This window comes from Leopardus geoffroyi, chromosome D1 (assembly GCF_018350155.1).
Source record: "Leopardus geoffroyi isolate Oge1 chromosome D1, O.geoffroyi_Oge1_pat1.0, whole genome shotgun sequence".
Taxonomy (NCBI): domain Eukaryota; kingdom Metazoa; phylum Chordata; class Mammalia; order Carnivora; family Felidae; genus Leopardus; species Leopardus geoffroyi.
In genome coordinates this window covers 30,669,707-30,694,206 of record NC_059329.1, presented here as the reverse complement: position 1 = coordinate 30,694,206, position 24,500 = coordinate 30,669,707, and the positions used below count along the sequence as shown (strand labels likewise).

General features: G+C 43.0%; 1 protein-coding gene across 5 annotated transcripts in view; it reads left to right on the top strand.

Annotated features, from left to right (window-relative positions):
- The window catches only part of NCAPD3 (non-SMC condensin II complex subunit D3), a 68,671-nt gene that overhangs the window by 41,325 nt on the left and 2,846 nt on the right, over window positions 1-24,500 (top strand). For 3 of the 5 annotated variants that reach the window (XM_045483518.1, XM_045483521.1, XM_045483523.1), the window contains 13 exons: window positions 1,713-1,820; window positions 3,602-3,716; window positions 3,811-3,918; window positions 5,043-5,281; window positions 6,471-6,550; window positions 12,602-12,739; window positions 13,013-13,146; window positions 13,395-13,594; window positions 15,821-15,931; window positions 17,814-17,951; window positions 18,909-19,075; window positions 19,294-19,433; window positions 20,840-20,917. In XM_045483518.1, coding sequence (XP_045339474.1) covers window positions 1,713-1,820; window positions 3,602-3,716; window positions 3,811-3,918; window positions 5,043-5,281; window positions 6,471-6,550; window positions 12,602-12,739; window positions 13,013-13,146; window positions 13,395-13,594; window positions 15,821-15,931; window positions 17,814-17,951; window positions 18,909-19,075; window positions 19,294-19,433; window positions 20,840-20,917 — 1,756 coding nt within the window. The remainder of the gene's footprint in view (window positions 1-1,712; window positions 1,821-3,601; window positions 3,717-3,810; window positions 3,919-5,042; window positions 5,282-6,470; window positions 6,551-12,601; window positions 12,740-13,012; window positions 13,147-13,394; window positions 13,595-15,820; window positions 15,932-17,813; window positions 17,952-18,908; window positions 19,076-19,293; window positions 19,434-20,839; window positions 20,918-24,500) is intronic. The other 2 variants (XM_045483522.1, XM_045483519.1) reach the window with 1 other exon arrangement.

Genomic DNA, 24,500 nt, shown 5'->3' with positions numbered 1-24,500 from the left:
TAAGCCACCCAGGTGCCCCTAAGTCAGCATGTTCTAATTTAACTCCAGTGGCAACTCTATAGAGAAATGTTGATAAAATTGAATATATTGATGGGAGAGCAATTTGATGAGGTGATTACAAAGCAGGTTGTATAAGGAAAAGCTAAAGGTCCTGGGTGTTTAGCAAGAAGGGAACAACTATGTGGGATAGGCTGCCTAGCTAAGTTGAAATACAGGAAGGACCATAAAATGAAAGAAGAATTAAATTTATTTGGCATCACAGAGAACTGATTTGGACCAATGACTGGAAATTGCAAGGAGACAAATTTTGGCCAACCAAAGAAAAGCCATACAGAGGTCTGCCTACAAAGGAGGGATTTGCCTCAAAACATGTCCTGGGTCATTGGAGGTGTTCACAGAAAAACTGAACAACTTGATATGAATCCCGTGTGGAGAGAATCCCAGAATTAGATGACCATTACAGTTCTCTTCCAGATTCTGTTATTCCAAAAGTTTCTAGTCCAACCACCCAGCCCAGTTCTAGGCTTGAGGCCTCACATAAGTTAACCTTTGTCTTCTTGCCAGGGTAGAGCATATGGATTTCAGAAGCTCTCTTGCCCTGGCTGTGCAACCTATTAAAATCTTAAGTGCAATAATTCTTTAAAAAGTAATAAAGACAATCATTTTGAAACATTTTAGGCCAAGTCAGACTAAAAAACATTTGGATCATAGTGAAAGTTTCCTGCAATGGTAAACATTGAACACTGTTTTGCGGTAGTGCTGCTGGGCCTCAGCTCCTCACTGACAGTGTGGAACCTGCTTGAGATTCTCTCTCCACACTCTACCCCTCTCCCCTGCTCGTGTTCTTTCTCTAAAATAAAATAAATAAAACAGTGTCTTCCTAAGTCACCCACAGCATAATAGGGCAGACACACATGGAAACAGGTGATTTCAACATAATATGTAATATGATTATTAGGAATAATATAATCATTCCTAAAAGAGAAGTGAACATAGGGTAATATAGAAGTCTTGGGTTGGAGCCACTTAGTTCAACCTGGGTATTTTGGACTGGCCTCCTACTGGAAATGTAGTCAGAGTTGTAGAATGTGATTCAGCTCCCTTGCTTAGCATAGAAGCGTTGTGTACCAGCAGTGGTGACCCCTTGAGGTTATTTTAACTCATAAAATAAAAAGCACTGAAAACTTGTCTTTAAGGAATACATTTCAAAACAATAACAAATTTTTTTTTATTCCATGTCTTTAGAAAATATACTATTTACTATAGTAGTTGCTTCACCATCTACACATACTGGACGAACTGTGATGTTTTTCTCTATTAAAGGAGCAGCACTGCTATTACAGAACTCTTATCAGTTAGGACACTAGATCTTCCCAGATATTTGCCTTTTGCTCTTAAAGGGCACATGTAGAAAGATATGATATCTACACACACACACACACACACACACACACACACACACATATTTATGGCATCTATATGTGTGTGTGTGTATGCTGTATATATGTACTGTTCTTTGTAAATTCTGCTTAGTCCTTATAGGCAGATTGCTAAAAGAGCAAAGATCCAAAAGCATGATGGCTGAGGCTTCTCATAAGGCTTCTTATGGTTTATGCCTTTGAAGACCATAGAGTTTCTTCTGAGACAATTGTTTCATGGACAGTCTAGTAGATGTGTGGGATCCTTCAGAGATTACCTTTGACTTGCTGCAGGAATTACTGAAGCGGGTGTGTGGGGATGTCCTCTCCACCTGTGTGCAGTCTCTGTCTAACATAGTTCTGAAGGAAAGTGGCCCTGGGAATGTGGATGAAGACCTGTTCGTAAGTAATTACTTTTCTTAACTATTGTTTTCCTTTATATCAGCTGGGATTTTCTAAAGATGACTTTCTAATGTGTATTTTTAATACTATTAGCAAGAAAAGGATTTTCTAGCCTAGAGCTTACTCTTCTAAAAAGAAGAATTTCTGTGTTGGTGACCGACCTATTCATTTTTCTCTCATGTTCTTATTATCTGGGGGAAAACTTGATGGGATATACTTCATCCAGTTAGAGCCTGTGAGGTGCCTGATCCATTAGGGAAAACACAGGGCATATTATGAAATAATAGGGCAAGAAAAGAATAAAGTGAGGGTGCTCCTTGTTCTTTTGGTTTGTTTGTTCAATATGTTTTTAAATTCTAATGTGTCTGCTAAGCTGTTTGAATATCAGATTGTAGAACTAGGGAATCATGTGGAGCTGTTCTGAACCATGCCTATAATACAGTGAAATATTTGACAACTAAAAACACAAATAACGTTGGAGCAGCAAGATTGGGTGACATGGCACCCTGCTTTAGAAATTTTGTTGGTGCCAGAGAGTCCTGTGTGCCAGTAAATGTGCAATTTCCCGATTCACGTGACTGACTGTCCACAAAACATGTTGCAGTCATTCTGACTCCAACATCTGACACTCAGTAAAGCAAATAACGAGCTGCTTCTTCATGCTCTTCAGTATAAGCCATCATTTCACCAGAACTGGCCATTTTCCTCATCTGTTCCTCTCCTCTGTGCTTGCCTGCTTTGCCACCTCACATTTGTACCTTGAGACCAAAGACTATGTTGAGATTTGTGACAAGAGACCGGTTGTGCTGAGGCATTAATGTGAACACTTCAGTAATAAAACTATTATCAGTAGGAATCCACACATTTCAGTGCAGGGGGCTGTGACGTGTAGGATGGCCCTATCCCAAGCTTTCTAGAGGGTCTTGCACCTCTAATTTGAGCAGCTACTGCCCAAACTAAGAAAAATGCTTGTCATGACCAGAGAGTTTTTCCTTCTAAGATTTTTCTTTTCAACTGTTAAATATGTCACCAAAATCTACCTTTCAGTCAAAATATATATGGAGAAGTTTTGCCCTATATAATATTGTTTACTTCACTCTTCTTTAAATATAATGCAAGTATTCCTTTCATCCACTAAGAGATACATGTTCAGGATTTTTTAAATATACATACACTTACTGGCTTCCTCACTCTAAGCCTTTCACATTTTACTGTTTAGCCTCACCCATGCTTCTCTGGGATAAATTAAAATCAGTGTTATTAACTATCAAGTTGTATGTTCTTAATAAACACACAGTAGAAGCAGCTGTGAGGAAGCTAGCACTTACAAGTTTTTGATAGGAGTCTAAATAGTAAACCAATCAGGAACACCCTTTGGAAATATGTTTTAAAATGTAAAACAACTTTATGCCCTTTAAACCCTAGATTACTTCTAAGGAAGTGGAACAGTACTTAAAGGTGCAAAAGTGTTCCTCAGAGGGAATGCAAACAGTAGCAAAGGATTAGAAACAATGTAAATGTTCATTAGTAATGGAGTAAACTATGATAACATCATAGTTTTTAATGTACTTATGTAGTCATTAAACATATTAACTATATATATTGACATAAAAGATAGAGTGAATTTTACCAAGTAAGGACTAAGTTTTCACAGTGACTATTTTTATGAAAAAAATAGTTGTTTTAATTTGGGGAACAAAAAAATATTGACATGTCTTTAATCTAGCTAGAGTTATTTTTTCTTTTGCCTTATTATATTGCAAAACCAATTCTTTTTTCAGGTGAAGTACATTTTTACCTTGGGAGATATAGCCCAGCTTTGTCCAGCCAGAGTGGAGAAGCGAGCCTTCCTTCTGATTCAGTCCATCCTCGCTTCTTCTGTTGATGTGGATCATTGTAAGGCACTTGAAATTATCCTCTGCATGTGCTATCTTAAGGCGGACTTGGCCCCTGAGATACTGTAAATAAGTCCTCTTTTCCTTCCTTGTAGCAGCATCACCTCCAGGTTGCAGTGAAGCCCCAGCGTTTCAGCCACTCTCCCAGGTCAGAGGCTCTGTCATGCCTTCCGTGATCAGAGCACATGCCATCATTACCTTGGGTAAGTGAGAATAATGTGGGGAAAGTATTGTTTGTGCAGTTTAGTTCCATAGGTAGCTTTTTGTCTCAAATAAGCCAGCCTTAGTAAATATGTTACATACACGGAGCTAGTGTTTATTCTAGCTGTTGTGAATTTGGAAGGGAATTCTGATAGCAACCCCCAGCTCAGAGGCATACCAGAGTGCTGATAATGAGAGCCCTCAGTTGGCAGCTACCCTAGATGATCAGACTCAAGGCACTCCCTGGAGGGAGCTTTTGTTTTTTATGTTAATTTATCACAATTATACCTGTCCTGTGGGTTGTTTTTTAATACTCATAATGCAGCACCATAAAGTCTTCATCAAGACACTACACTAATCAGAATCAGGCGCTACATTGATTTCTGGGAGTGAAAAAATAAATTTGCAGTTCAGTTCATAAAAGGAGATAGTTTATCTGATACTTACCAGAACTGGTAGATGAGCTATTAAACATTTCCCCATGGACTCAAATTGTTGTTAATCTTGAAAAGATGGACCTCTGTGCTATACTTTAATTTTTTTTTAAGTATAACTATGTATTTTATGCTAGATAGGATTTATGAAATTTTTGTAATAGCAGTTATTTTTCAAAAATCTAAGAATTGTGAATGAGAGCAAAACATTCCGCAGGTCACAAAAAAATACAAACCAACAAAACTCAACAACAGCCTTCCTTCTCCTAACTGTGAACAAGAAGTAAAATGAGGTGGTTATTCTTTCCTGTTTGCCTAGCTCAGATTTCAAATTCATTGCTAAACTTTTTAGCTATTAGATTTTGTTAGTCATTTTGAAGGGAAGTAGATAACTCTCAAATTCAAATGTTGACTTTAAAAAGAGGATAGTTTTACTCCAGTGAAGGAACATCTCTTAGTGTATGTCTCGTGGAACCCTGGAGGGGCCGGGGGGTGGAGGGGGGGGACATTATTTTTAGGTATTTTGAACCTCCTTATATTTAGTAGTATGGGTTTGTTTTTGATTTTGTTTTGTTTGTGATTATTGACATGATATTTTAACTTTGATCAAGTAAAATCCATAGCAAGATATATCTGGAGAAAATTTAGGCATAGAGTTATTAAAGTCAAGACATCTTCATCTTCTGTGACAGGTAAGTTGTGCTTACAGCATGAGGATCTTGCAAAGAAGAGCATCCCAGCTCTTGTGCGAGAGCTGGAGGTGTGTGATGATGTGGCCGTTCGCAACAATGTTGTCATTGTGATGTGCGACCTTTGTATCCGGTACACCGTCATGGTGGACAAGTACATTCCCAATATCTCCATGTGTCTGAAGGATTCAAATCCATTCATCCGAAAGCAGACACTCATCTTGCTTACCAATCTCTTGCAGGTATGTATGAGAATTGGGCCCGTCATTTTTTTTTCCTTCCACTATTTCTTCTGGTTTCAAGGAATATTTGAGTAGTATAGGAAATGTGCTGCTCTCTAATAGAATCGAAAAATAATCAGCCTGTTCTCTGGTTTAAAATATCATTCTACTGTTCTGTACAGCCTTCTTAAACAGATTGTTACTTCCTAATACTTGTTTTGGGGGTATGTTCAGATATCCCATCAGCCAAAGTGAAGTTTCATGTTTGCAAATAAACTCCATGCAAGGATTAGCCCGCTCAGTGGACAGTTCTAGTTCCGGTTCTGTCATTCTTGACTTTGAACAAATCAGTGCTTCTCAGACGTAACTTCTTCTTTTGTGAAGTGAGGATCATATCTGCCCTGCTGTTTCAGAGTTGCTCTGAGAGTCCAATGAGACATTTTAGTGGGCAAAAGAGCTTCGTGAACTCAGAACTCTCAGTGAACAGAGTATTCAATGTTTTTCTTCCCACTGAGAACCTATGTTTAGCCTATAGTGAGGAAGGAAATATTTGATCTTTAAAAAGAAGGCATTTAACCAAGTTGTATATCTATTCTAGTACGTTCTGTAGGCTTATTTTTTTACGTGGTTGGTTAGGTACCCGACGAAGGCACCATTGGCACTCTCCCTTTTATTTTATTTATTTATTTATTTATTTTTAATTTTTTTTTTTCCAACGTTTATTTATTTTTGGGACAGAGAGAGACAGAGCATGAACGGGGGAGGGGCAGAGAGAGAGGGAGACACAGAATCGGAAACAGGCTCCAGGCTCTGAGCCATCAGCCCAGAGCCTGACGCGGGGCTCGAACTCACGGACCGCGAGATCGTGACCTGGCTGAAGTCGGACGCTTAACCGACTGCGCCACCCAGGCGCCCCAGCATCCTCCCTTTTAAAGCCATGTGCTTTGAGTCATTTTCCTAATAGAGTAGATATGATGCTCTTCTACCCACATATCCCTCCACTTCTCTTCGTGATTAACAAATGTATGTGCTTTCAAGATGGTTGGGAAGTGAGTGCTAACAAATTGCGCTAATGTGCCACAGACAGACTGAGTAGCTGACAGGTGTGATGTTAAACAAAAGAAAGTTAACAGTTGGTTTTATAACTGAATGCATTTAAAGTTTGTATATTACAATTCATCCTTAAACATTCCGGTTTCTCTTCGTACAGGAAGAATTTGTGAAATGGAAGGGCTCTCTGTTCTTTCGATTTGTTAGCACTCTGATAGATTCACACCCGGACATCGCCAGGTAACTTTCCTCACATGTCAGATAATTGAACGATTTACCAAATTTCTGGTATATATTAGATCTCTTTTCTCTAAAATTGGTTTAGAGTTGAGTTATTTAGGATTTAGTGAGCTTTTGGCAGTTGCCAGAAAACTAGCAGATTTTTAAGCTATATAACAAAGCTTTATTTTTTTATGTTTATTTTGAGAGGGAGAGAGAGAGAGAGAGAGAGAGGGCATGCACATGCAAGTGGAGGAGGAGCAGAGAGAAAGGGAGAAAGACAATCCCAAGCAGGCTCCATGTTGTCAGCGCAGAGGATGATCTGTGATCCCGAGATCATGACCTGAGCCAAAATCAAGAGTCGGACACTTAAGCAGCTGAGCCACCTAGTGCCCCAACAAAGCTTTATTTTGCACATAAATAAAAAAATAAATAAATCGCTAATCCAGATTGACTATTAAATAATCTCAGAAATTACTACATTTGCTAACATTGTTGATTCTTCCCTAAAGGAGTAATGAACAGCAGTATATGACTTTGTCATAGTAAATTATATGGAATTTTAGCCATTAACTGTTGACTTAACTGTGTTGATTTCTAGGCCAATAAAATGTCAGTTTTGATGGAGTTAAGGCTTTCTTTTAAGTGTAGAAATTATAAAGAAGAAATTCTAGGAATTAAGACAATCACACAGTGTAAAATGAGATTATACAAATTACAAGGCTTCCCTATCAATTCCCAAGGAATTGGAAGGGAAGGGAATTGCTTTGTCACTTGTTAATTCCTATCATTCTATAATTTTTTTAAGGATTTATTTTCAAGGGGATGAGAAATGATCCCACAGAATTAGTTAACCTTGATTATGTTGCATGAATAATTCTTTTTAAAGCAAGTCTGCAATTGGAAAATAGAATGTTGAATGCCATGGCAAAAGCTGCCACAGTTGGGAAAAGGTCTTTATAGAGTTCATTAACTATAAATAACTTATAATAATGGGTCCCTCTGCTTCTAAATATGGTCACCAATGATTTACTCTGAGTTCCATGGAAGAATTTCCATTCAGTTTTCTTTGGGTATAATTTTCCAAGAAGGAATATTTTACATACTAAACTAGTAGAAGGTTAACATTCCAATTAATGCTATCTAGAATCAGAAATAAAAAGCTAAGACTATTACTTTTTCTTTGTGTATATAATTGAGAGAGAAAGGACCAAAATAGCAATGCATTGCCCTCTCACCTTTACTCTGCTACCATAAGATTGGCTGTCATGGCGTTCTCTATACAATGTGTAGCCCAGAAGCTGGCATAATTAGAAGTGTTGAGAAGGTTTTCACATGATGAGCCTGGGAGGTAAGATTGGTTGTTTAACTTGCACTTTTGGGTTTACTTACTTTTCTCAGCTCCTATGCATGTATGTTAACAAGAGCATTGATCAGTATGTAACATACACAGAACCTGTTGTATAGGCGATCAGAGTATGAATCAGAAAGAAATTAGAAAACCGGATAGGTAATTACACCATAGTAAAATTATCAGTGCCTCTTACAGTATTTTGATACTTCTTTTTTAAGTCTATTTTATCCCTGTATTGTGGGAGTGTTTAAACAGTTGTTCAAATGTGGGTCCTGATTTTCAGCTTTGATAAGCTGATGACTACCTTTGTTAACTGTAATTTAAATTAGTCTCTTTCCCTAGTTTTAGGTCAGGCCAGTCTGCTTACATCAAACAAATTAGTTTTTCCATATGTATCTACTAATACAGATCTTCCAAAGAGACTAGTGACAGAGCCTGTTGCATTTATTTCTGGCCCAGGAGGATTTCCTGAAGATTCTGGCATGAGCAAATTCGCATGACATTTTTAATTGGTTGTACACACCCACAATTTGGAGGCTGCAAAATTGTATTGATGTACTTTCCCCTCTGCCTACAAGGTGGTGTCCTTGTGGTACAGCATTCACAGATTGAAAGGTTACAGGCTGGTTGTTTTGAGGTTAACTGGGCAAATGCTGCAGAAGTGCAAAAGACGGCCAGAGAGATTCAAGGTAAGGGAATGACTAAGATAACGGCCATTGAGATAGAAAAGGAAGTAAAGACAGAGATTGTTTGGTTTGGAGGAGAGGAAGTGAGTACCTAGAGGGCTTAGTGAAGCTGTGGAACAAGAGGAATGGGGATGAGGTCAGAAAGCTGGAAGGATATGTGTATGTGATCATGAGGTAGATTAGCTGACTTCAGAAGTGGGTGTTCCAGGTGTAGTGACATGTTCTGGATGGGGCTGCAGAGTAGCTTCCCAGAGCATAGACGTAAGGGTCACTAGAGCCGATATAATCAGAAAAACAGAAAGTTAGGGGTTAAATGAGCCCATCTGTAGACATTGAAGATGCTCTGAGAGATTGTCTTGGTCAATTCAGATAGTTACAACAAAATACCACAGACCTAGTAGCTTATAACAACAAAAATTTCTTTCTCACCTTTTGGAGGCTGGAAGTCTGAGACCAGGGCGCCAGCACGGTTGGGGTCTGGTGAAGGTCCTCCTCCAGATAGCTAGTTTCTGTTTGTATCTTCACATGGTAGAAGGGATGAGAGATCTTTCTGGGGCTTCTTTTATAAGGACATTAATCTCATTCACTAACCTCAAAGGCCCAGCATCCTAAGACCATTTCCTTAGGGTCTAGGTTTCCAACATAGGAATGGGGCAGGGGTGGGGGACACAATATTCAGACCATAGCAGTGATGCTGGGATCTGGAATGGAAAAAACTAAAACTAGGAAGTGGTTACCAAGCAGTTGAGGGGCAAATAGATAGCCAGAGCCTCTGTAGAGAAGGCTCTGTAGAAAAGGTATTATTACATGGACCAGGTAGAGGAAGCCAACCCACCATTCCCTCTTTCCTGTACCTTCCTCAAGTAGCCTTTTCTTTAGAGCACTTGTGGCAGCATATTTGTATGTATAACATCTCTCTACCTGCTAGAATATAAGCACCCGGGAGGGGCCAAGATTTTGTTTTGTTGACTGCGGTATCCCTAGCACCTAAAAGAGAGCCTGAGACTAAGTGGACCCTCAATGAACATTTCATAAATGAATGAATGAAAATATTATGACAGGGGGCGGGGGTAGTGGGTGTGGGAATATGGTCCTCCTTCCTCGACTCTGGCGTTTGGGAGAAGCAGCAAGTGGCCTTCCCTTAAGAGGACTGTGGGAAATGGTGTCCCCAGAGGAAAGCCAGCCCTGACTTGCGAAGAAGGGAAGTGTGGAGAGGGGAGAAAGCTGACTCCTGGGAAGTACATTATACACTGTGGAAGCACTCAAGGCCAGGGAAAGGAGACATGGGAAGTGAGATGAGAAAAGAAACAGAACAGTATAGGGATGTGAGAGAGATGAGGAGGACTGGGTAACAAGGGGGCCTGGATTTGGGGTGTAGCCAAGGAGCACATAGATGTGGGAAATTACTTACCTCAGGTTTCAAAGAGAATTCTGGCATAAGTCAGTCTGAGATAGACCATGTTGTAGGCCAGATCAGGAATAGGAGTCCATGAACAGTGGCCTTTATTGAACAGATAGCTGCTTCAGAATAGCATTTGGCATGGGAAAATATCTGAAAATAGTCAGATTTTTATGTTCCTGCTAATACTGAAAGTGGAAGTAAGGCTGTTTGAAATCTGGATTTGGATTCTTACTAAGAGAGTAATAATTGTTTTCTGCAAGATTATTATGACCCAGATTTAGCTGGTCTTCTATATAATACAATTAATGCTGTGTAAAATGTCTACAGGGTATCCCTGAATTGGTGGTGTGATTACATGCTGTTTCTTTTAATTGTCCTGAGGGACGAGAAGTGGTGGGAAAGGATGCTGAGATCTTAACTTAGTGCAGTGTCTTTGGGGCTGTTGAAGCTTTCCGTTCCAGGTACCTGAAGAGTGCTGCCATCTGCCACTCTAAAGGAATGCTCCAGGAAGCACTGCTTGGACTGCTCATTTTTTTTAACTTTACAGCTGACAAACAAACAAACAAAAAAATGCAGAATTGTCTCTCTTCCCCAGTTTGTCAAGCTAGTAAGATCTGTGAGTTTGATCCAGTCAGGGATGAAATGTACCCTTTTAAGCCCCAGTAAATGCAGCAGCAGGATTAGTGCTGGATGTTACCCCATTGACTGTGGTTTCTGGCTTCTCATGATGCAGAGCCCTCTCACTCTGCTTCCAGCCCTGAGCATGTGAATCCTTTGCATAATTTATGTTACTATTAGATTTATCTGTGTAGTTGGTTAAGCCAGTTATTCACTAGGGAGTAGACTGCAGTATCTTGCCCACCAGTTAGTTCCCTCTCCCAGTATGTATTCTTGACCTGAACTCCCGGGTAGAGGAATGTTTGACATCAAGTTGAAGCCCGTAAGTTCAAGCTCAGAGCAGCCCTTCTTCTTGCAGAAGAGTTCCTGGATTCTGTCTGATCTTATTGTCATGTGAATGACTTCAAATATGAGGAGAAAATGCATGTAGTTGTAAGAACTGCTGTGCCGTGGAAGGTTAACCGTAATAAAACACTGCAGAAAGTGACATCTTGTTGTTTTGGGGGGAATAGTTTTTGTTTACTTAATGGTGGTCACAAATGGCTCCTAGATCAGTAGGTGCTTCTAGCTGGCCTTAAGTGAAATTCTGTTTGGGAGATTCCCTTTATGATACAGAGTTGTACTTGTTTTGGGTTCAGAATGTCAGGCTGCTCCCTTATATCCTGGGTGAATGAATAGATAAAGTGCTGCTATTTACAGTGAAATTTTTACCTAGGCTTACTTCAACATCGTTTTTGGAACTACCTTCTTTAAGTTTTAATTGATGGTGTGCTTTGAATACAGAGTGATTTTATTTATTTATTTTTTTTAATTTTTTTTTTTTTAACATTTATTTATTTTTGAGACAGAGAGAGACAGAGCATGAACGGGGGAGGGGCAGAGAGAGAGGGAGACACAGAATCAGAAGCAGGCTCCAGGCTCTGAGCCATCAGCCCAGAGCCTGACGCGGGGCTTGAACTCACGGACCACGAGATCGTGACCTGAGCCGAAGTCGGGCGCTCAGCCGACTGAGCCACCCAGGCACCCCCAGAGTGATTTTAATATTAGCCTCAGAAGGATCATTAGGGGAAGGTGAATCTCCTGCAAGTCCTATGCATTCCAAAGCCAAGAATTGTTTTGGGTCATCCCTGTCACTACCACCCACCCTTGAGAACTGAGTGGTGCCCCTGTGCAGGTTGAAATTGCATTTATCTCTGAAATGAAATTAAGACAATTGTCTGCACAATCTGAATGGATCAGAGCCAGCCTTGCACCACCCCATACTGTTCCCTGGGCAAACTCTCTCCCCTACTAAACAAACTGTCCGAGGCCTGTAGTTAGATAGCCTGCCTTTGTCCATGTCCATTTGACTTTGGAAACTGTTAGTGTTTTGCTCTTCAGGTGGGTGCGGTGCTGGTGACATCAGTATCTCATGTTGGATGCCTCTCCAAGATTTGGGGGCACAGGAGAAAGGAGAGTGCCCAGGGCTTGCTGATGAGTCCAAAGCTCAGTGAGAGCCCTTCACTATCTGTGCTGACCCAAACTCTGAGGCTCTTGTAATTAATCCCAATTCTTGAAAAAGTCCCAGTTACTAAAACAGGTTTTTGCTCATTATTGTGGGCAACAAACCTCAAAGTGGGGTGGGGAAGCCAAATATTCATTTTTTGGTAGTGGTTTGTTGTTGCATCAGCCATGAGGACCACAGGGTTTTGCTTAAAAGAGCAATTTGGGGGCAGTTGGTTGTTCTCCCACATTTGAAGTGTAGCTGAATAATAACACCTTGTTAGAATTTTCAAAGGAATCCTTGTAGAAAAAGCCTTTATGCTGACCTTGGATTCAAAAAGGAGGCTGTTGAGCAAGGACAGACAAAAGAAGCTAAATTTGTATCTTGCTTTTGATCTGAATGAAACTGGGTATTGGGATAGATTACATATCCCTTTCTCTTATTCACATCTCAGCATTCTTATGTAATTTTAGAGACTGTCTGCAAACCGCAAACAGGTCTCTTTCTTCTGTTTCCTCCTTCTTTGCAGTTTTGGGGAGTTTTGCCTGGCTCACCTGTTACTGAAGAGGAATCCTGTCATGTTCTTCCAGCATTTCATTGAGTGTATCTTCCACTTCAATAACTATGAGAAGCATGAGAAGTATAACAAATTCCCCCAGTCAGAGAGGTTAGTGAAGCTCTTGGGAAGGGCTGGGTGAACGGACACGGCCCCGGCATTCCTTGTGGTGGCCTTCCTTCTCTTGGCCAGTGACTCCAGGCAGTTCACCCATGCAAGTAGCATCCTAAAGGAGGTGCCTCTGGGAAGCACTGTCATCTGCTCTGTGCACTTATGTAAGCCTTGCGTAGACGGCTTTTAGGATGCTGTAGAATGCTGTAGAAAGTAATGTCCTTGTACCCTTGCCCATGTGATGTGTGATAAAATTGTCCCATTTTGCTATAGAGAGAAGCGGCTGTTTTCACTGAAGGGGAAGACAAACAAGCAGAAACGAATGAAAATCTACAAGTTTCTTCTGGAGCACTTCACAGATGAACAGCGATTCAATATCACTTCTAAAATCTGCCTTAGTATTTTGGGTAGGCCTGGTGTGTTTGGGATAAAGTATATGTTTCCAAATGAAATACTGTGTGGCTAGTGCAGACCAGCAGCAAATGAGACCCTCGTGCTGTGGGAGGACCCCATTTTTGCTTTCTTTGACATCAGCTGTGCCAATGCAGACACCCACCTTGAAGCCAAGAGGAGCCCTCCTAGCTCTGTGGGATACATTTCCCCCACCCTGGGGCTGGACTTTTTCTCAGGGGCTGATCTTTGTGCTCTTTTCCAGCATGCTTTGCTGACGGCATCCTGCCACTGGACATGGAAGCCAGTGAGTTGCTCTCAGATACATTTGAGGTCCTCAGCTCAAAGGAGATCAAGCTTTTGGCCATGAGATCTAAAGCAGATAAGGACCTGCTTATGGAAGAAGATGACACAGCCTTGGCCAATGCAGTCATGCAGGAAGCTCAGAAGAGGCTCATCTCACAAGTGAGTTTGTTGTTCCATAAATGGGCCTGTTTACGCCCATGCTTCTCTGTCCGCCCCCTAACTACTGGTGGTCTACCTCAGATCCAGATTTCATTCTCACCCATGGCCTTAAGATGCACCCCAGTGATGATGTTTCTGCCTCTGTGTTTCTAGCTCCAACTTCTCTCATGGCCTGAACACATCCCACTTGCCTGCCTGAATGTGCCACAGACATTTCAGGCTTACTGTGGCAAAACAGAGTTACTCCTCTCTTCCTCCTCTTTGTCTCTCTTCCCACAGTCTCTACTGTAGAGAAGGAGACTGTTATCTACCAAGTTGTCCATTAGGGAACCTGAAGTCTGGCATGCCAGGTGCATGCTTCCTTTGGCCAGAGTGTGAAAACTGGGATCAGACTGATTTAAGGGAGTGCTAAATTGCCATAGTCACAAGGCCCCAGTTCTTACACCTGGCCTCAATTACTAGGCTCTATTTCCCACCTGAGCCCTGAAAACTTTGGACCTCAAAGAAATAGATTTTGATGTCATTCAGTGTGTCAGTAGATCCTATATATTTTATCTCACAAACCCATCTCTCTACCCCATTCCAACCAGTTCTGCACACACTTAACCTGGTGCCATTTCTGGCACCCTTTATGTCTCTAGTTTCTTTCTGTTCCAGGCTGTATACCACTTTGCTGCCACAGCAAAAAGTCTTTCTTAAGGACAAATTGGATCATTTTATCTTCCTGGTTAAAAGAGACTGGAGGGAGATTGGCTGCAAAGGCAGCAGGGAACCTTCAGGGTGATAGATTACAGGTGGTTATGTGGATGATAGTGTTGGTTAGTCACCTCTGTACCGTTGTCAGACTCATCAAAGTGTTCACTTAACATGGGTAAATTTTATCACATCTAAGTTATAGCCCACTAATGCTACCTTTAGTCAGTCGTTTGGTGGCTTCCAATCATCTTCTGAGTAAAATCCTGATTCTTTTTCAAGACACACAGAGCTGTTGGGTGTCCCTCCGCCCTTGCGCCTCCCGTCTCTACGCCCCCCTCCTTGACCATCCCATCCAGGTCACTGTTGGTTCCTTGGGTAGAAAGCGTCGCTTCTGCCGTTGTGTCTCTGTGTGCTGCCCATCTGTCTGCCTGCAGGGCCTCTCCCTCCCTGTCCTCCTTTCCTGCCACCAAACTCCTACATCTTTTCAAAAGAAGCCCCTGCCTCTCTAGGCATCCCTTGTCTATAAATCCCTCACCATCCTGCCAGCTGTCACACCATGCCACACATCAGAGCACACAGTCTTGTCTAGAAGCAGCTTGAAGGCAAGAATTCTTGGCTTCGTTTCTACATCCCCAGGGGTTAGCTTTGTGTCTGGTACAGAGAAGGCATTTGATAACATTTATTGAGTTGAATTCACTTAGACCACTTTTTAAGACTATCCCTATACTTAACCATCTGCTCAGACTCATATTTATTTGTTTATTTCTCTACCAATTGCCCTTCTATTTCAGGAACTCTGATAAGACGTTTTTAGAAATAGTGATTTACAAGGAAGGAACCTATACTAGTGAGTATAAATGAGAGGAAAAAGAATACTTGTCAGATTCAAAATGATAAATCTTACCACATATGAGGGCTGTTATAATGATTATTTTTAATTCTAAGAGATTTATTACAAAATATTTGTGGCTAATGACCATTCATGGTAAAGAATTTGAAGCCTTGGTCAAATCAGGTACTATATAAATACATAACCCTTTTCTAAATGTGTGCAAAGTTTAGACACACAAAAAGAGAGAGATACCAAATTGATTCATGTTTGCCGTTCTCAACTATTTGTCATTTCACATCAGGAAAAAAAAAATGTCTCTTTTGGGTAGCCAGATTTGAGCTCATTTTCATTCCTCCTGAGTGGAGGAATGGAATGCATCTGAGATGGATTTGTATGGACATTTGGAGCTTGTTGTCAAGTTATTCAACATTTTTCTAATTCCCGCTTCTTGTTTAGAAAGTAAGAATAGCATTCATCCTCATCCTCCTTCACAAATCCTTCAGAGTGTTTTGAGGTAATGCTTATAAAGTCTCCAGGACAAAGGTGCTGGGTCCTCTACAATCTCCAGTATCATAATAAAAAAATAAGAAGCTTCTGTAGCACCCTAGATTGGCTGTACAGAAAGAACTAGGTCAAGGAGAAGCCTTTGTCTCAGAAATTTATCCACCTAAAACATGCCTTTGTTTGTGTTACTACAGGTTCAGAAGAAGAATTTCATAGAAAATATTATTCCAATTATCATCTCCCTGAAGACTGTGCTAGAGAGAAATAAGATCCCAGCTTTGCGGGAACTCATGACCTATCTCAGGGTAAAAGATGACCTTGTGCTTTGTGGTTGGGGTTTCTCCCTTCTCCAGCTCAGTAGTCAGAATCTGTAGCAGTTATGATGGTGCAGTTGGTCAGTGAATTTAGGAGCTCAAACTGCTACAGAACCAGCTTCACATTTTTCTAGAACTAGACCAGCCAGACAGGCCTTTGACTGTGGGGGAGAAGAGAGAGAGTTTGACCATAGGTTCCACAGAAGCCAGTTCTTGCCTTTTTCATGCAATTGAGTTTATGAAGGGCTGACCCACTGTACTGAGCATGTGTGTCCTTGATGCCAGTTTTGAGATTTAGTTCTGAAAGCTTTCTCAGCTAGGGTCAAGGTACAAAGGTATCATCTTAGTTCATTCTGGTGAGGGATAAAGTGACTGGGCATCATGTTTAATTTGGGGGTGTTTACCTTTAACACTTCCTCTGCATCAGGAAATAGCAGTGGGTCTTGGGGAGCACTGATGGGGCTGGGCTGCCATCACCGGTGGAATCCAAAGCCATCAAAGGTTGCAGTCTAAGCACCCAAGATAAGTGGACTTGCCGTGCAGATATAAATGAGGCCCCTGACCTTTCTGGCAAAATTTTTCGATCAGAAATAAATGCAACATTTTTTCCTTTCTCTGTTTACACTATGCCATTTTCTTCCCCCCAAAAAAATGCTAAAAATTTTTTTTGCCAATAAGGGCTACCACCAAATTACATTGAATGTAAATTCTTCAAATATCTCTTTAAAGAAAGTTAAGGTAGGAGAGATAGGATAATTGTGTGGGAAAAAATGACAACTTCCAGTTATTCTTATACTTTTATTGCCCTGTTTTAAAGTTCAGAAAGAAAGGAGTTTAGACCCTCAATAAACTGCTGAAAGGCTTCTGAACAATGAGTCTTTCTCCTGTCTGAGCACATGCCCAGAGAATGGCCACATAGCTGCCCTCCTCCAGCTCCAGCAGTGTGGCACATGTGCATTGGCAGCCTTCTGTGCAAGCAGCTCTGGCCACTCTTTCGTCTCATTTGGGCAACCCTCTCTTGGTGGCAGCTGGAAGCATTCATAGAGTTCCTTCCCTTTGTTGGGACTTCCCTTGCAGTTGGGGCTACGATAAAGCTTCTCCCTCTAGCACTGTTAGGTGAAGTGGTTTCTTTCTCTTGGCAAGGAGGTCTGGTCCCTGGCAGCCCCTTTTCAGACCTGAGAATGTTCTTACATTCATATGATAAAAGGTTTTCTGTCCTATTTTCAAAAGACACAAAGATAGTTGCAGTCCTCTCAGAAAGCTAGTGTGGACAGATAGATGAGCAACTTTTACACTGCACTGCTTTCTGTAACGTGTTCCAGAGGCCCTGTCTGCACCAGGACGTGCCATGTATTACCTGCCCATATAACCTCTGGCTTCAATTTCTAAGGGGCCTGACACTACAAGACCCTTTAAACTAGATCCTTGACTTAGAGCCAAGCCCAACCACCTAGATATGTCACCATCCCCATCCCAGCCTTCAAGAATGGAAAGGCGGTAGCTTATTGGTGGCAGTTCTGTGCCTTTGTTGTAAGTTCTGCTTTAGGCAAAGATTGTGTGATTCCTTGTCCTTTGTCCTTCATCAGGAACCTGGGAAATTTCCTATTAATTGGCAGATAGGCAGGAAGCTCCGTAAGAGATCAGAACTAATAGTTAATGTCTCATGTTGAGCTCACTGGCTTGTGTGGTAAATACATGCATGGTTGGCATTTCCTGGGAAAACACCATTATGTTACTTAACTTGTTGGTTGATGTACTAGAAATAGTTCCGCAACACATGTCTTCCTGTTCGTATTAATATTTGTCAGGTCAGGTTGGAGAGCTTATTTATTTAAGAAAACTTACTAAAGTGTGCCTCTGGGATCTGTTTTAGGAGGTGATGCAGGATTACCGCGATGAAATCAAGGACTTCTTTGCATTAGACAAGCAGCTGGCGTCGGAGCTCGAGTACGACATGAAGAAGTACAACGAACAGCTAGCCCAGGAGCAGGAGCTGGCGAGACTGGCAGACGTGAGTGGGGCGGCTTACAGGGCCGGCAGGTGCACAGAGAGCAGGTGCGGGGTGGCCCACCTTCACAGTCTTCCCTCTGCCACCAGCTTTCCCAGTGCTTCTCGAAACCCACACACAAGCTGAGGCTGGTGTGATTGAGACCTTCGGGACTGCTGCGTGTTCCTTTGCCACATGTGCCATGCAGATCGCTCGATCAGGGAGGCTTCCCTTCCCTCATGGCCGGATCACATGAACTTGTCTGGAAAGTCATAGTAATACTTGGGGGAAGTACGTGAATACCCAGAAAGCAAGCTGGTAGTCGAGTTATTTAATCTGATTATAGTGATCACAGCTAACCAGATCCCCCTAGGTGTCTCCATTCACTTATGGTCCTGCTTCCTGTGTGCCCCTGTTTCGGACAGAATGTCACTTGGGCTATTTCTAGGTAAGCTGCTGTTCATTTTCAGACATAGTGTGCTCACTTCTCTGAGAAATCCAGACATATCTGCTGCATTAAAAAATGATTAGGACAGGGGCGCCTGGGTGGCGCAGTCGGTTAAGCGTCCGACTTCAGCCAGGTCACGATCTCGCGGTCCGTGAGTTCGAGCCCCGCGTCGGGCTCTGGGCTGATGGCTCAGAGCCTGGAGCCTGTTTCCGATTCTGTGTCTCCCTCTCTCTCTGCCCCTCCCCCATTCATGCTCTGTCTCTCTCTGTCCCAAAAATAAATAAACATTGAAAAAAAAAAATTAAAAAAAAAAAAAAAAAAAAATGATTAGGACAAACTAACTTAATCTTTTTTCTCTTTAACACCACATCTGCCTCAACTGTTTCTGGAGAGAACGTTCTGTGTGCCCATGGCTGACATGGTTTTAAAATAAATTACTTATGGACTTACTCAGGGCATGTAAAGGTTCTATTTAAAAATAAATAAATAAAAGTGTCAGTAGATAAATAGTCTTTCTTTATCTTCCCTGACAGGTTGCTCCGAGTTTCGAAGGAATGCCAGCTCTGGCTGGCCAAGAAGGTGCTGCTGTGCCCGCTGCTGCAAGCCAGCCCTCAACACCCAGGGCGATTGCTGGCCAGGCACCGCCTCTGCCTTCTTCCCTAGAGACAGGGCTGTTGAAGACACTTATGCCCAAAGGCAGGTATGGAGCCGGTGTGTCAGTAACAGGGACCCCTGCCTCTCACCACCTTCTCCGTGGTATCTGTATCTTCCCCACTGGGCGTTTTCACCCACACCCTCCAGGCTCCTCTCACTCAAATCTGAAATGGGTGTGGATGAGGGCACAATCAAGAGGCAGAGGGCAGTCACTCCAGTGTTTTCAGCCTCCTCTGCATGCCTGTGGCCTGTTTTCCTCTGCAGGCGCATGTCCCTGAGCACCATCGCAATCCTGAATTCTGTCAAGAAGGCTGTGGAGTCCAACAGCAGTCACCGGAGTCGGAGTACAGGAGGGTTGTCATTCCCTTTGAGTTCTCAAAGCCTGGACAAAATGTGCCATCGTGGTAAGTCCCAAGTCCCAGGGTGGCTCCAGGGGCTGGTAGATGTGTGGGGTTTTGTATCGCAGACACAGTGAACACACAGATGAAAAGACAGAACAGGTCTCCCTTTCTTTGCTTTCAAAATGATTTCTGTTTTCTTATCTTCAAAAAAAATTTTTTTTAATGTTTATTTATTTTTGAGACAGAGACAGAGTGCGAGCAGGGGAGGGGCAGAGAGAGAGGGAGACACAGAGAACCAAAGCAGGTTCCAGGCTCTGAGTTGTCAGCACAGAGACTAACACGGGGCTTGAACCCATGAACCGCGAGATCATGACCTGAGCCGAAGTTGGATGCCTAACCTACTGAGCCAACCAGGCGCCCCTCTGTTTTCTTATCTTTAAAACAAACAACTTTGGGGATTTGGGATTCTAGGTAATAAAACAGTGCATATTTATAAGAGATTTGGAAAAGAGAGTGAAGTAAAAACTCACCTGTAGCAGTAAGGTGTTAATTCTTCCAGTCTTTTTATTCCTCACACACACATGCCTTTGGCCTTATTTATAAAGTTGTGATCTTAGGGGCACCTGGGTGGCTCAGTCGGTTAAGCATCTGACTCTCGGCTTTGGCTCAGGTCATGATCTCATGGTTTCATGAGTTCGAGCCCCATGTTGGGCTCTGTGCTGACATTGATGAGCCTGGAGCCTGCTTCAGATTCTGTGTCTCCCTCTCTCTCTGCCCTTCCCCCACTTGCACTGTCTCCATCTCTCTCAGTAAACTTAAGAAAAAAAATTTAAGTTGTGATCTTAGTGTGCATTTCTGGTTTGTAATCCACTTCTCTGCACATACTGACAACAACAGTGAACATTTTTCCATGAACTTTTCTTTCTATCTTTTCTCCCAGTGGCTTTGTAGTTTTCTATCTTGCGGAAGTACTGGAACCTATTTACTATTACCCTATTCTTGGAAATATAGGTGTTTTTCAATTTTTTGAAGTAAGTAATGTCACAGTGAACATCCTTATATATATGTAATCTTTAGGATTTAATTCCCAGCACTCAGAGGCCATGAACATTTTTAAAGCCCCAGACTGCCTTCTGTCATTCACTCCACATTGTACACTGGTGGGAGCAAAGGTACACCAGTGTCCTTTTTCCTTCTTAGAAACACTGGTTTTCCAATTTTCCCTCTTCTTTGCTGAGCTTTGTAGACCAAAACTGGTTATGGTTTTAATTTCCTAGTGGAGATGGACATTGTTTCTCAGGTTTATCATTTTTGGTATCTTTCTGAATCACCTCATTAGAAGAACACCTTATTTGGGATAATAACTTCATCAGGTATTTTGCTAATATTTTTCCTGGTTTGGTTGTTTTGCCCTTTGATATTGTGTTCGGGTGTTTTGGGACAGATAAAACTATACTGTTTTATCCTAGCAACTTCCTACAGCCTGGAGCAGGAGTCCAGCGGAGCTGTTGACCATGTAACGAAACGAGCGATCAGCACCCCTGAGAGTAAGTTCTCACGTGAATAAGCCAGCTCCTGCTGAGTATCTCCTGTGGTCACAGTGTGTCTGCTGGAGCTGCAGTAGGACTCCTTCTGTTGTGAGACACATCTTTTACTAGATAAGGGTGCTCCTCATGGTCAACCACATTGTAGTGCATTGTCAGACAGCGTCTCGTGATAATTGCAGTAACTCCATAGACTGAGCACTAGCTGAATGTCGAGCGCTCTTCTAAATGCTTTTATACATATGAACTCAGTGCAACTCCCAACCACCTGGTGAGGTTCCTCATTTGACAGACAGGGAAGCTGAGGCACAGCTTCCCTGGACAGTGCCCCTCTTGCATATTCCTGCCGGCCTCAGGCAGCCCTGCTGGGTGGCAGTCACGTGTGGGCCCTGGCAGGCGCTGTGTATGTCACAGAGATCAGCTGTGGAGCGAGCCAAGCCTTCGGGTTCAGTGGCCTGTTGAGGACCCACTGCCAGCTATGTGGAGAGCCTGTCTTACCCCGTTGGGTGGTTTTCCTAATCTTGTTATTTCCTTTTATTTCAAAGTAGAAGTGAGAGGACTTTGTCCCACTGCCTTGCTTTATAGTCCGCAGTCTAGTGCAGCATGCAAGGCCCTGCCAGGCGTGTCTCGGTGCCCTTCATGCCTTCTCGCTTACCACCTCCTCTGTCCTCTGCACATCAGCCCTGGCAGTGGTGTCTGGGTCCTGCACGCACCCCCTCCTTCCTGACAGGAGGGTGTTTACGCGCCATGTCCTCACCTTCAGCCTCCCCTTCCCCAGTAGCCACTGCCTTACCCTCCAGCAAAAAGCCTCCTGGACTCTACAAGTGAGATGAGACGCCCCCTACCGGCGCTCTGACCACCTCAGTAGTGCTCACCTTGCCTCTACATAGAGCAGACCCTCGGACAATGCAGGTTTAAGCTGCAAGGGTCCACGTACGTGCAGATTGTTTATAGTGCAGTGCAGTAAACGTATCTTCCATGTGATTCTGTTAACATTTTCTGTTCTCCAGCGTGCCTTATTATGAGTACAGTATGTGACACGTGTAACATACAAAATATGTGTTAATTCTCTGTTGATGCTCTCAGTAAGGCTTCCCTCTGATCAACAGTAGGCTATTGGTAGTTAAGTTTTGAGGGAGTCAGAAATTATGCGTGGATTTTTCAACTATGGAGAGGGTGGTGGCAGCCCCCTCCCCCCCCCCCCCCACGTTGTTGTTCGGTGACAGCCGTCCTCCTTCATTTGTCCTTATGGTTATACAAGCTGTCCTGTGCAGCTTACTCACTGGGCTGCCACTGTGCCTGCAACATGGTAGGAGTGAGAGAGATGTTAAGTGCCAGGTTGAATGGCGATGGTTTCCTGCCTGCAGTCCCTGTGTCCTACAGCCTCTCTGCCCTGGCATTGCTGCTCTTGGGGCATGACTGCTGGATGAGCACATGCCCCATGTGCTGGATGAGCTGGATGTGCCCATGACTGCTGGATGAGCACATGTGTTCTTCTCTTTGGTAATGGAGCAGCCCAGGAGCAGGCGTTCAGTCAGTTTGAGTTGATTGAGCACATAATGTGTTCTGGCTACTTGCCTGGAGGGTCTAGGACCTGAGATGCTGTGATCTAACTAGTTAGTGGGTTACAGAGCTTCCATCCAGGTCCTCCTTTTACAGGAGATGAACGGACCAGCAGAACTCCTGCCCCACCCGTCCTCTGATGACAACTGAATCAGGACTGCTTTTGTCATTAAAAGCAGTAATTTGGGGGTCCTGTTTATGGAACAGATATAATGTTATATATGTGAAAAATTCAACCTCTTTGAAACAGACAAGTTTTCTGTATATTGTTTGTTCTTGGTTCAGAGGCACTGAGTACTTCTATTTTGGCATTAGGAACCATATGCCCCAGAAATGGGGAATGCCTCTCGTTTTAGTTCCACTCATCCCCACGAGCCTCTCATTTCAGTGCTTGGTTGGTTTCCTAGCAGCCTGAGCTCCTCAGCAGCAAAGCCTGGCTTGCTGCATTAAATCTGCTTGGATTTGTGTGCATGGAGCCGTCTCAGGTGTCCCCAGGTCGACAGAGCACTTTTTCTTTATCTACTCTCTTGAATGTAAAATTCCTGGCCATCCTTATTCTTAACCAGGAAGGAATACGTGAGGAGGATCTCCCATTAGTTCTCCTTCCTGGGAATTATTAGAGCATGTAAAAACACTCAGTTCTGTCTGTTCTGTGGTTTATAAATACAAATTCTGTTGACAACTCTTAGGTGGGGTTACTCTCAGGAAGTGGCCTCCACTCTATGGAAGCAGGAGGAAAAATGGTGTTCAGCATTAGCAAAGTGGCTTTGCTAAATGGAAATGAGTCATTTTCAGAGCTAGATCTTAAGTGGAAATCTATTCGGAGTTCAGCAAGTCCCTCTTACTGCTGTCACTCGGGCAGCAAAGATGCTCCTGCTTTTGATTCTAAGCGCTTACGATGTATACAGGGAATCTGAGGGCCACCAAACCACTGCCTATTGCCTGGATGTGCTCAGGTTTCCAAACTGGAAACAGAATGTGCACGTAAGGAAAGGGAGTTTGAACCGCAGCACGAGAAGAGGCCTCCCAGAAATAGGAATGAGCACAACTGAGCTGAGTGGCACCATGATGAAAATACAGATCTCTTATCAGTTAACATAGCTTAAGTAGTTCACAGACACATAGCACTGCACACGTACTGGTGGACTTTAAAACAGACTAGAAAGATCTAATTGGTGTTCTAAGAAGGTTACAGTGTGGGGGGAGAAAGCTTATGTTGCAATTGGTTTTGTGGGAGGTACGCAGCCTCTGACAGGATAGCCAACAGCCAGCCAGTTGTTGAGCCTGTGCTGTGTATCCCCAACAAGTGTGATGGTACAGGACAGAGGAGGGAGCAAGTCCCTGGGAGAGGTGTCACCACCCAGGTCTCAAGTGACTGGCATTGTCAGCAGGATGAGTTCCAGGCAGCAGGGACTGCATGTGCAGACCGGAGCCAGGGAGAGAACAGTGATAATCGGACACGGTGGCCCACAGTGTGGGAATATAGCAAGTGGGTTGGTAAGGGTGGCTTGGGGCTGACTCACACAGAGGTTGTTATGTCTAGCTTACACAGAGGCTAGATTTGAGGCCTCCTCTAGAACACTGAGCCATCAGGATGCGTAAGCAGAGCAGCCACCTCACCAGATCTTTAAACTTTAGTGACATAGGGGATAACTGCTAATAAATTACATAATTGTTAGCCTTTCTTCAGCACTGACCTTGTGCCAAGTACTGTGTTAAGAACTTAACGTAAATAATCTCATTTCATCCCGACAACCCTGAGGCAGGTACATCTGTATCCCATTTTGGAGATAAAGAAACTTGAGGTTTTTAGAGTAATTTCACACAGCTAGTAAGACCCAGAGCCAGAATTCCGATCAAGTCTGATTCAAGTCTGTTCCCACACTCTGCTCCCTGCCTCCCAGGGGGGAACTGGAGGAAGGGGAGGCCATGGTGGAGACCACTGTGCTAAGTTGGAGTGGAAGAGGAGATAGGAGGAAGGTGGACGTGACCCGTTACTAGCTTTCCCACCTGGCATTCCCAT